The sequence below is a fragment of the Cajanus cajan genome, chromosome 10 (genome assembly GCF_000230855.2).
Source record: "Cajanus cajan strain Asha chromosome 10, NIPB_CcT2T_4, whole genome shotgun sequence".
NCBI lineage: Eukaryota > Viridiplantae > Streptophyta > Magnoliopsida > Fabales > Fabaceae > Cajanus > Cajanus cajan.
In genome coordinates, this window is record NC_138526.1 from 25319560 (window position 1) to 25334875 (window position 15316).

At 29.7% G+C, this 15316-nt stretch overlaps 1 protein-coding gene across 1 annotated transcript; it reads left to right on the forward strand.

Moving 5' to 3' along the window:
• Positions 1–7134: 7134 nt before the first annotated feature.
• LOC109792592 (aspartic proteinase CDR1) lies at positions 7135–12923 on the forward strand. The gene is made up of 3 exons (XM_083064750.1): positions 7135–7285; positions 10010–10543; positions 12193–12923. The coding sequence occupies exons 1-3, from the start codon at positions 7135–7137 to the stop codon at positions 12921–12923; spliced, it is 1416 nt and encodes a 471-aa protein (XP_082920876.1).
• The last annotated feature ends 2393 nt before the right edge of the window (positions 12924–15316 follow it).

Consider the following 15316-nt stretch of genomic DNA (forward strand, 5'->3'; position numbering starts at 1 on the left):
AGTCACATCTAACGGCCGATGAGCTTTGAAATAGTGTTTATTGTTTTTTTTACTAGCCTGTGTTTATTGGGCCAAAATTTAATCTCTATCCAATGTTGTTTGTTACGGTAAAAATTAAATATAGGATTTTTTAATTAAATATATCATCTTTATAATTTTTGAACAGAAGAAAAAAGTACTTGGTACTCATACTTTATGTATATTATTATTTTAAAGTTTTAGAAAGAAAAAAAACGGTTGTAAAAGAAAAAAAAGTTCAAAAAAGAAGTATAGCTATTATAATAAGTATTGACGAATACAACATGCCTAATCAATATGTGCTTTAGTGTTTATAATTTTTTATTGATTAATATATATATATATATATATATATATATATATATATATATATATATATATTTTAATTTCACTTATTTTACCTTTTAATTTTTTTAGTTTACCCATCCCAGTATCAAAACATGCCCAATATAAGTGACACAAAATACAATACAATATTTCACCAATAACCAACTTTATGTCCCACGAGAAAAATTCTGGTCACTATAAATAAATGTATAAATCCTAATCATGATTTACTTATAAGTTAGAAAAAGAGTATGATGGTAACATTATTAGCATGTAACCATGGACCCAGGAGACTCCAGATAAAACATCTAGAGTACAACACAAATCAACAACTGGAAATTTAAGGAAACATTCTCAGGTTCCCCTGTGGAAATTATACATGACTAAATATTTTCCTCTCAAAACACATGCTGTCCTCACAAAATCAAACATATGATTTAACTAGAACATGTATTACTATCACAACTCAGCATCAAATGGTAAGCATTAATGAAAAAATCCATATCCATTTCCAGTTTTATATTAATGCAATCCAAAATTCTAGAGACAGAAGAAAATTACCTGATGACCATCATGGCAAGACAATGAACAAGCTGTGCAAACTCCAGCATTCCCATCTGGAGTACAGGTGAGGCAAGAGAAAATTGCTTGCCTTTTCATATAACCTTTGTTGTAGGTACATTCCTTGCCATCATCACCCCCCAAAACTAAATCAGCTTCCTACAAAAATGAAAAAGCCAATGATTAAAGTGTCAAACATTTGAATCATGCCACATTCTGACTTCTGAGTAAAACAAAATCAATCATAACAACAATAAGTCAGCATTAAGAGGAATAGCTCTGCCCAACCACAATTGCTTATAAAGCTTGAATCTCAATCAGCAGCCTCTTCCCAATACAGAAAAGTGCACAAGAAAAAAAACAATCTCACTTCAGAATTCAGATGCAAATCATATGCCACAATTATAGTGTATTTCATTCACATACACAAGTTACCTTTCTAATTCTCAAAAAGCATGCTTGAGAAAATGGAACTAAGCTAGAAACAAATAATGAAAGATAAAGAATAAACTATCATAATTATTGAAGACTATCCCAGCAACAGTGAAGGAGTGAACCACACATTAGATTTCATGTAATTTAAAGGGCTACATTTCTAGCAATCCAAAAGATGTAGGAAAGCCAGCCATAATTATACAATAATGCTATCAAAAACCATACATGTGCCCCATTAGTAGAACATAATAGAATAATGGATAATCACAAAATAATTTCATCTCATTTCAAATACACTTATGAATCATCTTTAATGCTTACTCAATATTCACTTTACATTCCCCTAACAGAATAAATTACAATCAATAAGCAAGGATAAACAATAGCTTTATCAACCAAATGAGACGTAAAGTAACAACAACAAATAACCAACTCATATACACATAAAACCTCGATCGTTTCATATAGATATGAAAGTACAGCAGAAATGTAGAAAATGACTTACCAATTCCCGTTCCTCGACTTCATCAAGGTACTCGCCGATAGTAACGGCCGGTTCAGCTTCATCGTCAAAGGCACCTTCCATTTCTATGCGGTAAACTTCGGCTTAAGGTTTCGGTGTTTCACAATCCGTTCCTAAAATACAACGCAGGGGCTGAAATTAATAAAAGGAAAACAAACTTAAGCACGTGGATAAGGAATATTGCGAAAACCTAGCACGAATCCCCTAGATTGAGAAAACCCTAGATTCCACGAAAACAAAAGCAAAATTGAAAACGAAGGGCGAAAAATAAAGAGCGGAATAAGCACTATTGCACCAAATTTTGTGAGCGAGACGCGTTAGCAGAGTTAATGGTGGAACTGCTAGATCATGTTGCGGTGAAGGTGCGGAAAATTGGTACGATGATGGGAGAAGGAAGAGAGCGATACTTCATACTTTGGAGTAAAGAGCAGAGCAGAGATAAACACGCGTTTTGTGAAAGGGGGGTTAGAGGGATTGGGTGAAAATAAATTGCGAGGGAAAATTTTCGGGGAAAATTGTCTTTGAATTTGGGAGGGTATAAACCCCCTCAAAAATTGATAAAAATCGCCACTATCTTTACAATTTTGAGAGTTCCCCCAAAACGCCGCAACTCATGTTAATTTGAGGGGGTTTTTAAAACCTCTGTAAAATAACCCCCACTAAATAACATTTTTTTTGTAGTGATAGACTATGAATATGTTATATTTTGATGATGGTTGTGAATGGTATACTTTCCAATAATGAATATTGTATGATTAAGTATGAATGATGTGTATTTAGATGTGTTGATGTACAAATATGAGTGGATGTGACTTTATATTTAATTGTTCATTGTCATGGATGGAGATGATGAATGGATAAGGTGACATGACATGAGCATTTGTTCATGTTGCATATACATTTTCCCTAGCCATAAGTGGTGATTAATAGGGTGATTTTTATATACTGTCCATAAGTGGTGATTAACAGTGTGACACCAATCATAAGTGATGTAAACGGTGTGGCCATGCGTGGCAGTGCTTGAGGAGATTGATGAAGTTCGTCCAATATGCAGCGTTCTAAGTTGATGCATCTTAAGAGGTTGCATTGCATATGCATTGATGTGAGCATAAGCATGATGCAAGAGTTTTACAATGATATGATTGTGGTGTTATTAATTGATGTACATGTATGTATGAGATAATAAAATTATTGTAATTGGCTATTACTGTGAACCGTATGAGGGTTGATTATATGTTTGGGTGTGATTCTTTTCTCGTGTCTTACATATATGAATAACCATTTTTCTCACCCGTATACATTATGGTTTTGTTTTAGGTAATGAGATCAGTGATGAGGTCGGTACTCAAGGTATCGAGAGCTAAAAGTTTGCTTTGATAATATGACATCAGGGCAATGGGATTAGATTATGATTTTTATCTTTCATGTTAATTTACCTTTTCTTGCTAAAAATTCTACATCTTGCATGTAATTATTTTTCTTTGATTAGAAGTGGATTGCATGTGAACCCGTTTTACCTAAATTGCTAGATTTCTTCCTTATTAAATTATATTATTTGCTGGGGTAGAATGAGTGTCACACTCAATCCTATGCACAACTAAATTAATTCTCATTTCCCTTTTTTCTTGCATAAATGCAAGGAGTAATTGTAGTTCTTAATTTTTTTTTAACAATTCTTGTTTTTTTTTTAGTTTAAACAATGTGTGTTTTTTAGTTTTAAAAAATATTTACTTTGTAAATTAAAAAAAAATCTTTAAGTTTTTAAAACTCTATACAAAATTACTTTACAGATTACAAAAGGAAATATTTAAATAATCGATTTATCATTTGGTTAATAGGATAAATTTCGTCTTGTATTGACTATGTATTTTAACTATTTTCATATAACGTGCCTTTTTAATAATAAAACATCAAAATAAGACTTTGTAATACAGAAGTTTTTTTCTTTTTATGTAAATTCTTTAACTATTTATATTGAAAAGGAGATTGCAATGACAATCACTACAAAAGACATCACAGAAGAGTTTTATTAAATTAAGAATAAAAGTATCATAATCTTGATATTTAATTAGTAGTTTTTTATATGTATTTACTTAACATTATAAGTAGTTATATTCATATATAATATTTTGTTTTTAAAACTAATATTTTATTTGAATTTTTTGGTATTATTTAGGCTTAAATATGTTTAAATTACATCGAATTAGCTCGATTTTCATATTACTGCTTTTTAATTTTTTTTTGTTTAAATTACCTAACTAATATTTTTTTTTCAATTTAGTACCTCACGTTAGTTTTCTTTGTTAAATGATGACATGGCAAACGGACTGTCACGTCATCACCCAACAGTGTATGTCATGTCAGCACACATGGCCACCTCATTCTCCACGTAAATTGCCACGTCACATTTTAATTTTTTTAAAAAAATTAATTTTCCAACCCTCCTCATTCTCCTCCGCCGCGTGCAGCGCCTCCTCCAGCCCTGGCAGCGCCGCACCCTCCGCCACAACGACCTGGAGGCCCTAATCGATGAATGTCAACAAAAGCTGGAGAGTTTCACATTCTACCCCGTCGATCACCTCGCCGGCACGATCAACTATCAACATTGGGACGTCGCATGTGACGCCGCTGTCTTTTTCTGGGAGTCTCTTTTGGTGGAGAAGCACGACTTTGCGCCGGTGCTGAGGTCCAAGCCACCGTGAAGGGAGAGCTTGAGGGCCGCCTCCGGGCTCTGTTCACGGCGCACGTGAGGGAATTGATGACGGAAGGAAAGGAGGTGAAGCGTTGGGTGGCGAAGATTGATCGGTTGTCGGAGGAGATTGCGAGGGTTTGGATTTTCTCGGTAAGCCCTTGGGTATTGGTTCGTTCTACCATTTTATGGAGAAGAAGAGAGGGCTCGTTGATGATAAGAGCCCCGCTGAGCGGAGGGTGTGGGAGACGAAGGAGGGGGAGAGGGTTTAGGGGAGCCACGAGGAGCGTTGAGGGGGCGAAACGACGTCGGAGAGGTCGCAGAAGGGCTCCACCACTTCTGGCGGAGGGAGGGAGGAGCAGCTACGGTGTCGCGCATTGTGGTGGTGGTGCTGATGTGCGGCTTCATGAGCGTGGCAACGATGGCGAGGCGGCGTTGCTGGAGCTGGAGGAGGTGGTGCACGGCAGAGAAGAATGAGGGTGGTTTGGGAAACTAATTTTAAAAAAAAAATTCAAATATGACGTGGCAATCTACGTTAAGAATGAGGTCGCCATGTGCTGACATGGCATACACTGTTGGGTGATGACGTGACAGTCCGTTTTCCACGTCATCATTTAACAGAAGAAACTAACGTTAGGTACTAAATTGAAAAAACATATTAGTCAAGTAATTTAAACAAAAAAAATTTAAAAAGTAGTAATCTGAAAATCGAGCTAATTCAAGGTAGTTTAAACATATTTAAGCCTATTATTTATTATGTGATGAATTTTTGTCCCACCTAATGTTTTTTCCTAGTTGTCCCTTATTTGAAGATTATATGATGTACATGATTGATTTGATGAGTTCTGGTATCTTGGGAGAAGAGTGCATTACAAATTAATCTACCAATGTAGTGAGGGGTTTTCTCTAAAAGGATAGTGCTTGACATGCTTCAATGCAAATTTTTTTAAACCTTCTTATTTTACTTTATTCTTTGTTATTTTAATTTTTCATTTGTTGATATTCATCTTAATGTAATTCATTGATAAATAATATATCTTGAATATTTCTTATTTCTATTTCCCAACACTTTTTAGTAGTAATAATTATTATAATAAATTGTGATAGTAATTGTATTGATGAAGACAAGTGATAATGGTGATGACAATAGCAACTATTGGGATTTCATGATAATAGTTTTGCCCTTCATATTGAAAATTGAAATCATATTTCCTTCACTACAAGAAAATGACAATTTTACGACAGTTATATGACCTACATTGCGACGGTTAGAACTGCCGTAAAGACATCATTGCGACGGTTCACCAACCGTCGTAGAAATGTCCGTCACAAGTGAATTTTGCGATGGTTACTGAAATCGTTGCACAAACCGTCACAAAATTGGAATTGTGACCCTTACAGCACCTGTCGCACTAACTGCCTCTAAATCAGTCACTAAATATTTATTTTTTATTTTATTAAATTTTTTAGACATCTCAAATTCGGTTGTTATTCTTCTCAAGGATTCTATTTCACAATTCTTCACTTTTTAGCATGTTTTGTCCTTATTTACACAGTTTCTGGGAAACTTCCTAGAAGGTCACCCATCCTTGTATTACTCTAAGTCAAGCACACTTAACTGTGGAGTTCTGATGAGATAAGCTACAGAAAAGTAAATACATGTTGTCAGTATAAGTAGTACAAATTAATTCATTTAAGTCATTCTCAACTATACAATCTCATACTTATACTATCTTTGGATCCCTCTCATTTCGGTGTGTTCGAACCGTTATAAATATATAATAATTATATTACTAATAATAATTATATTATATTTAATTAATCTAATATATATATATATATATATATAATTTTTTGATAATAATTGTGTATCTTATATTAAACAAAATATATATAAAATTGTTAATAAAATATAAGTTTATTAAGATAATATAATACTTCCAAAAGAAAAATATTACTTTTGGTCTAATCTACTATTAAATGTATTTTCAATCCTAAACTTTATCAAATTTCACCGTTATTTTTGAACAAAATAATATTTAGTTTGTACTAAAAATAACTTTTAAATTCTAATTAAATAAGGGTTATATATATATATATATGTGTGTGTGTGTGTATTATATTCAAACCTAGAAGTGATTTTTAAGTTACTATTTGTGAAAAAACAATTAATTTATCAAATATCTCATATTTAACTAACCATTAAAATAATAAATTTCATAAATTATTTATTATTTTTTCAATTTTCTTGATTTAATTCACAATTAAGATGTATTATTAATTTCACTAACAATAAAAAAAAATGTAACACATATATATATTTTTTTTAATTTTTAGCTTCCTAGGATTAACATAAATTTTTTTAATCCTAAAATAATTTAAAAGATAGAGAAATAAAATTAATATAGTACATTAAAGTATTTTTTTCCTTTTTAACATTTCTAAATGTAATTACATTTCATTATTATTTTATTTTTTATTGAAAGTAAAATTATATAATTTTGGAGTGTGCATGATTTTGTGTGAATTTTTATTTCAATTTTTGTCTTGTAAATTGCAACGATTAGGAGGAACCATCGCAATGTTGGAAAATTTTGTGACGGTTGGGAGAAACCGTCACAATGTTGGAAAATTTTGCAACGGTTTTGGGAGAAACCGTCTCAATGTTGAAAAATTTTGCGACAGTTGGAAGAAACCGTCGTATGAAGAGTCACAATATCAAAGCGACGACGGTTTCAGAATAACCGTCACAATTTGTCCGTCGCAATTAATCATTTTCCTTGTATTTAGTCTTGTAATAAGTGTTGTCTTAAGTTTTTTGTTTTACAAGGAGAATAATAGTTTTGCAAAAATAATTTATTATCAATGTGCTTTCGTAAACATTATTTAATCATGTTATTTGTATGAAGTATTCATGAACTTTTCTATGACTAATCTTCATCCAAACACTTGACCTTGGTTGGCCATCATTAATAGGGTATCTCTTTCTAACCATGTTTTTTTTTTTTTTCATTCACAAGTATTGCTTAAATCAATCATTTGTTGGTCTACTTTTCAAAAAATGATGCAACACAATAATGATTTTCTACCCTTAAAAAATAATAATTTTCTAAAAAGATATTATTAGGGTTATAAATAAAAAAGTAATTACTATTATATTAAAAAGATGAAATGATAATTATCTATAGACTTAGTTTTTCTTCCTCACACTAAATGGAGAGAAGAATAAATAAATAAAATGACATATATATTCAAAATTTTAATAAAATATTTAATTATAATAATGTATTATTAAAAGAATCATAAGTAAACAAGGTTTTTCATCATTAAATGTTAAACATTAAATTTATTAAATATAATTAATAGTAATTTTTAATTATTATTAAATATTATTTATTTAATTTAGTATAACTATTAACTTTACAAAAATAATATTTTTTATCCATTAGAATTACAATGATAACACTAAAATTCAAACTTAAAATCCTATGCATATTACTCTATCCCATATGAAAATATACATTTATTTTTAATCTTTTATAGAATTATGAATTAAAACATTTTTTAGAATAGAAAAATTCAAATGGAATTTAATATATGGTGAGAAAGAAAATTTTTGGTTGGCTGTTAAAAATTTTATATATGAAATAATTCTTAAAATATGTTCAGAATAAAATTAAGATAAAACTTGCGACTCAAAATGATAATAGTTTCTAAATACGCTATCTAAAAAAAACAACTATTATTGAATAATATTAAATTCTAATAATGTACTTTAATATTTAGATTTATACGAGGAGCATATTTGTTTACTTGTTTTTCTTTATAGTCAATAGCATTTAATCTGCCATTTTCTTTTAGATCATCGCATACAATTTTGTTGGAACGGATATAATCTTACGAGTGACAAAACCCTCGTTTTTAAAATAAATCAAATTTTTATATTTCATAGTTTTATAAAATAAATTATTAACAATTAAAAATATTTTTTTATCAAATTTTTATATTTCATAGTTTTATAAAATAAATTATTAACAATTAAAAATATTTTTTTTTATCACAATATAAATTATTTATAATAAATTTAAAAATATAATTTATTTATTAAAATATTATTATAATTATATAAAAATATTTTCAATTTCCCTTTTGCAATTCATAATGCATATTCCTACATATAAATTAAAATGCAAAATTTTGGTATCCGAATCCTCATTCTTTTCTCTCTCAAATAGATATGAATAATTCATTTCTTCTATATATCCTATGCATGTACATTCCATATTATACTCTCAATTAGTCAATATTTTTTCTCATCTTTAAATTCATTTTTAATATTATTTGAGTAAATATAAATATGTAATAACTCACACAACATATCATTTATTATATTTTTTTAATGTATCTAACTATCATTAATAAATATAATAAATAATATATATCATAAAAAGAGATACATACACACAAAAATGATGTTGTATAAATTATTATAAAAATATCATTTTCATGTACAACAATCATTTTTTTAATACAATTTTTCTCAATAAAATCACACATTATCAATTTCATTATTAAAGGGAGGATAAATTATTAAGCAGTCTTTGATCACATTTTCAAAGTGGGTTGAATTTTTTTCTATATGACATATAATAAAATTGATTAAAATGTTTTTTTTTATCCTTATTAGTTTTACTTTTTTTATTTTTTATTTTTTATAGTTTAAAATACACTCTTTTAGTTCCTATATTTATCTTTTTTATTTCTTTTTAGTCTTTATAATTTAAAATAGACCTTTTAAGTCTTTATACTTGTAGTTTTTTTTAACTATTTTAGTCATTGTCGTTATTTTTTTTTTGTAAGGCTGTCTCTTTTATGTTAACTTGATAAGGATATTAATTTAATTTTGTATGTTTAATTTCAATTTTATTTTATTAAAATTATTTTAAATTAGGTCTCTTGACAACATTTTGTACCTCTTTTGTATTGTACTATTATTTGTGATGTTCATTGTTGAGTTATCATTTTTTTTTACTTTCACAAAATTAAAGACCTCTGTTACATCAATACAAAACAAAAAAAAAAACGTGACAAAAGACAAATAACAAAAGGAACTAAAATAATTAAAAAAAAAAGACATATAAACTATAAAGATCTATATAAGAACTAAAATAAATTTGAAAAGATATGTTTAGGGACTAATTATTGATTGGAATCATAAACACTTAATTACATATTATAATGCAACTTTAATATTAAATAAAAAATAATTAATCACTCTTTAATTTTAATTATCAACATTAACTCACTGGGTTCCATCACCTCAATATATAGTACCATATGCACAACCCTCTTTCCATCCACTCCCTTTCATTCAATCCATACAACATGAATTACGCTAATGTTGTCTTTGTTTTCTTAGCACTCACATTATCAAATCCTTTGCTTTTGTGGTTTAGTCCTCACAGATGAGGGACTCAAAGGTGGCTTCAGTGTGGAACTCATTCACAGAAACTCTCCACAGTCACCATTCTACGACCCCACCGAAACCCCTTTTCAGCAACTTCACAATGCTTTTCACCGCTCCATTAACCGTGTGAACAATTTCTACCCCAAATCCAAAGCTTCCCAAATGACACCACTGTCTGAGATAATCGCCAACAGTGGTGCTTACCTTATGAGGTACTCGATCGGAACGCCACCGTTTGAAGTGATGGGGTTTGTTGACACGGGTAGTGACCTTGTTTGGTTACAATGCAACCCTTGCAAAGGGTGTTCCAACCAAACCACCCCATTTTTCGACCCTTCCAAATCCTCAACATACAAACCCATCTCTTGCGATTCTAAGGAGTGTGACTCATTGTTAACATCGCACGAAAACTTGTGCCACTCCAAGGATGATCCCAATTGCAAGTACCGTATCATATACGATGATCAAACATTTACAAAAGGAACTCTAGCATTTGAAACACTCACGTTCAGCTCTATTACAGGTTGGGTATACATTTCATAGAAGACTCATGTTTTTTTTAATTTCTTGTCGGTATTCTAAAACTATATCTTAAACTAATCTGACTCGATTGAAAAGTAAATAAAATCTAACAAAAATTACTTTTATTAAACACTGAATTTGAACATTAATCAAACAATTTATCCTTAAATTTAATATATTAATCACTTATCTTCAACTCCTAAATTATGTTACATCAATTTACATATATTTTTTAATTTAATTATTTCTTAACTTAAATTTAGAAGAAAGCAACAAATATCTTAAGGTTTGGTTAAAGAAATATAAGTAGTTATTATAAGACATATATATGTAATATGCAAGTATTTATTTCTATTTATTTTTATTAACTTTATATGGGATCAAGAAAGATATAACTCTAATTTTATGCATAAGTACTAGGGATGACAAATAAACTCGTACCTGTGAGTAGTACCAGAACTCGTCCCGACTTTGACGGGGAATACTCGATTTGATCGGGTACGGGTACGGGTACGGGTAAAACCCGATAAATTAAACCGGGTACGGGTACGGGTATGAGTATATACATATCTGTCCCGTACCCGTACCCGTACCCGATTTAATTATATTAAATTTTTTTAATATTTTATTATGTGTAATTATTTATTATAATGTGAAACATTTATAATTTTGTAATTATTAAGAAATTTCTTGATTAAAATATGAAATAAAGAAATAATCTAATTATAATTATAATATAATAGAAAAATAATTTAAAAATATTATGTATTTTTTTTGCAAAAAAAAAATAATATTTTACGGGTATGGGTACGGGTACGAGTATATCCGATATCTGACGGGGACGGGGATGGAGATAAAAATTACATACCTGACAGGTACGGGTACGGGTACGAGGATGAGTTTGTGTTACGAGGACGAGGACGGATATCATATAACCCATACCCGAGTCGTCCCGTTGCCATCCCAATAAGTACCAATAAAATGAAACTTCCTCCAACCCTGAATGCAAGTAAAAAAAAAATACTTCATTTTTTTTGTCTTAAATATAAACAAATCTCACTCTTTTCAATATTGTTATTTTTAAAATATACCTTCATTTAATTAAGGCTGTATTTTCAATATCCCTGATACCAAATTTCAAGAAATGTTAGTTTAAAAAACTAAGTTATTTTTTTAAATGAGATTAACAAAATTAAATAATATAAACAATTAAACTAGTAAGAGTTGTTTTTTTTTTCTTATATGCAAGACGAGAGGGAAGTGAAAATGGGTGTTCAAAATATGAGAGATAGAACATTTAATTATCTTATTATTCAATTACAAGAAGTTCAAATACTCAAACTCTTTAATAAAGAAAAATAAAAAAATAAAATTAATATTTTAAAAAATTTGTAAAATAATTTATAAAAAAGACTAGTTTTCTTCTAAATTTTATAATAATGACACAAAAGAGTATATTTATATAATTTTCTACTTTTACTTTGCTAATTAATGTCTTTAATCGATTAAAAATTTTAATTATTTTTATACGACTTCGTTTATTTAATACCTATAAATATTATTCTTTATTATGGTCTATGAATTTATTTATTTTCATTATTTTTCATTCATACCAATTAATGCATTAGTTAATTTTATATTTCTTTTCAGGTTCCTCTGTTGCATTTCCCAAGTTTCCCATTGGTTGTGACCAAGCTCGTAAATTTTACTCTAATAGGTTTGGTGTAGTTGGGCTAGGAAAGGGTGGTGTTTCACTTATCACCCAAATGGGTCCTTCAATTGATTTCAAATTCTCCTATTGCTTACCATATTTTAAATCAAAAGGCACAAGTAAATTAAATTTTGGAATAAATGCTGTGGTGGCTGGCCCTGGAACAGTTTCTACTCCATTGAAACAAGGTTCACTCGATACTCTTTATTTCCTTAAATTGGAGGGAATGAGTGTTGGGTCCAAACGAATAGAGTTTGTAGATAATTCAACCTCAATTGATGCTAACGGTAATGCGGTAATCGACTCTGGAACAACATTGACCTTTATGGAAGACAATTTTTACGCCAAATTGGAGCCAGAAGTGATGGCACAAATCAAACTAGAACGTGTTCAAAGCCCAAAAAGATATTTCAGCCTTTGTTACAAGTCTCCAGCAAATAATGAAACTGGGATTCCATTTATCACAGCACATTTTGCTGGTGCGGACGTTGTGTTGAATCCTTCTAGCACTTTTATTGAAGTTAAAGATAATGTAATATGCTTTACTATTGTGCGCTTGCCAATACCCGGTATCATCTTTGGAAACTTAGCGCAGATGAACTATTTGATTGGATTTGATTTGGTGAAGAAGACTGTGTCCTTTAAGCCCACTGATTGCACCAAGATGTAATATCGTAATGTATTGCTTGTTTTTGAAACAAAAGTACTGTGTTGAATAAATGAATTATGTGCTAAATTAACTTTATATTTATTGTTATGACTTTCATTGAGTGTACTTTTATAATTTTGTGTTATTTGTTATTATGTGTCATAATTGGCTCACAACTAGATGATGAAAAATACTAATCTTAAAATAGAGAGTCACCATTATAGTTTATGTTAAAAATAAAAATAGAAAAGGTTAATATATTATTTATCAATACAACAAAATTAACAACAAATTAAAATAAAAAGAATAAATCAAAATAATAAGAAGAATTTAGAAAAGTCTTGAATGAATATGCACATAGTACTAACTTTAAAAACAAACACTTCATTACATTATTAAACTAACTTGATGTGTTTATCTTTCAAGATGGATCTCAAGACATATCCTCTTTAACAAGACTTTAGAACATAACATATAATAAAAGTGTCTATTTGAGTGGTGTGCATTATGGTCTTACACATATCTTGCTTAGTTAGTGTCATTTAGAGACTCGTTAATATCTCACACTAATAGTCTAATCACTACACCCTAAGTGAGCTTTTCAAAGGGTGGTTTGTGATCATCTGTTGGGATGACAATTCAAATTTTCATTTTCAATTTAGATATAGAATCAATATTTTATTTATAATATAGTCTAGAATTGAAAGTATAGTACTTATTTTAAGGATTTATTTTCTCTTTTAAAATTGGAATATGAAGTCAATAAATAGAAATTCTTGAGAATAGAAGAACTATCCAACTTATAAACGAGTTACCATCTTGATTGAGAGAGGGGTTCATATGAAGAGAAGGTTTTACCCAGTTTCAATCCATAAAACTTATAAGAAGGATTTTTCCAAAGTTTTTCCACAAAACATGTAACAAGGTTTCTCAAGTTCCTCCAAAAACTTGTAGGGAAGATTTCTCAAAAAACTTAAAGTATATTTTTGAGATAATGAACAATCTTTGGACATATGCATGAGGGACTGAATCATGTTAAATAAATCTAGTGTAATTTTTCTTTGTTCTTTTATAGTGTTTTTATTTGTGTGTTCTCTCATTGTTGTGTATAAAAGAGAAGGAGACTTTTTTTTGTGCCAACAATAGCATTAGAGCTCTTTTATAGTCTTGAAGTTTGACACACAATGGTTCAAAATACTAGTGGAGTGGAGGAAAACAAACACCCAAAACTTCGCAGAGAATAAGCATGATTGAAGAAGATTTTGATGAGAATTCGTGATAACAAAAGTTGAAGACATAGTCTCAAACTTTTAATTGAGAGAGGAAATGTTAGAATAACAATAAAAAAAATTAAATTTCAAATATAAGAGATATTGTTTATATATAGAATGGTATTATTTCCTTTAGGATTTTAGAATTAAAAAATATTGTACTTCTTTTAAGAATTTGTTTCCTTTTTACAATTAGGACTTTTTTTTCACTAAATAGAAACTTTGTAACACTATGTGTTTTAATGCTTTTATGGCATGATGATGTATTACATGTTATTTTATGATAATATGAGTTGTTATCTTGTGTTGTTAGTTGTTTTTATAAGGTTCTAAGACGCAAGGTATTTTTAAGAGTTAAGTTGTTTAAAAATGTTTTAGTTGAGGTCATAGTTGACCAAGATTGGAGGAAGGTATGTAAGATTTTTAGAGAACTTAAACTTCATAAATTCATTTCTATGAATTCTTGAAAGGTGTTAAAGAGATAAACTCTAAAGTGAAGGAATACCTTTTCTTCTTCTGGCTTCATCAAGAGCATCTAGATCCTCCCTTGAGTAGAGATTAAGTAGTCAAGGTAGAGGTTCAAGCTAAGGAGCCATGAATGTTAAAGATAACTTATTGTATGAAAGGTTTCAAGGTTTCTCAGTTTTCTTCTCTTCTTCTTGCTTTGTGAAGCAATTGAGGTAATGATGGGTTTGTTATTTGAATCTTTGAGTTGTTTTTAAGTTATGAAGGATGTTGTTTAGCCCATTGATGGCTTAGTTTTTTAGATTGGATGTTGTTTTCTAAGTTGTGAAGTTTGAGTTTTCAAGTGCAAGCAAACCTGTGACCTAAGGAAGTTGTAATTTTGTGATGTTTTTGATGTTGCAAGATGAAATAGATGTTGAATTCATGTTGTATATGTTGTTCAAACTAGTTTTGATGGTTTTTGTATGAAGAATTTAAGATGTGGTGGCTGGATTTGATGAGAGAAGATGAATCTCCATGAAGGAGATTCATTCATATAGATTCATCTTTTCACCCAACAAGGATGGATGCTCACCCAACGTGCACCTATAATTGATGATCTTCTTTCAACAAAAAAAATTTCTTGCTCATTGACATGATTTTTGCATAGAGAGAAAATGGATTTATGGTAGCTCTTAT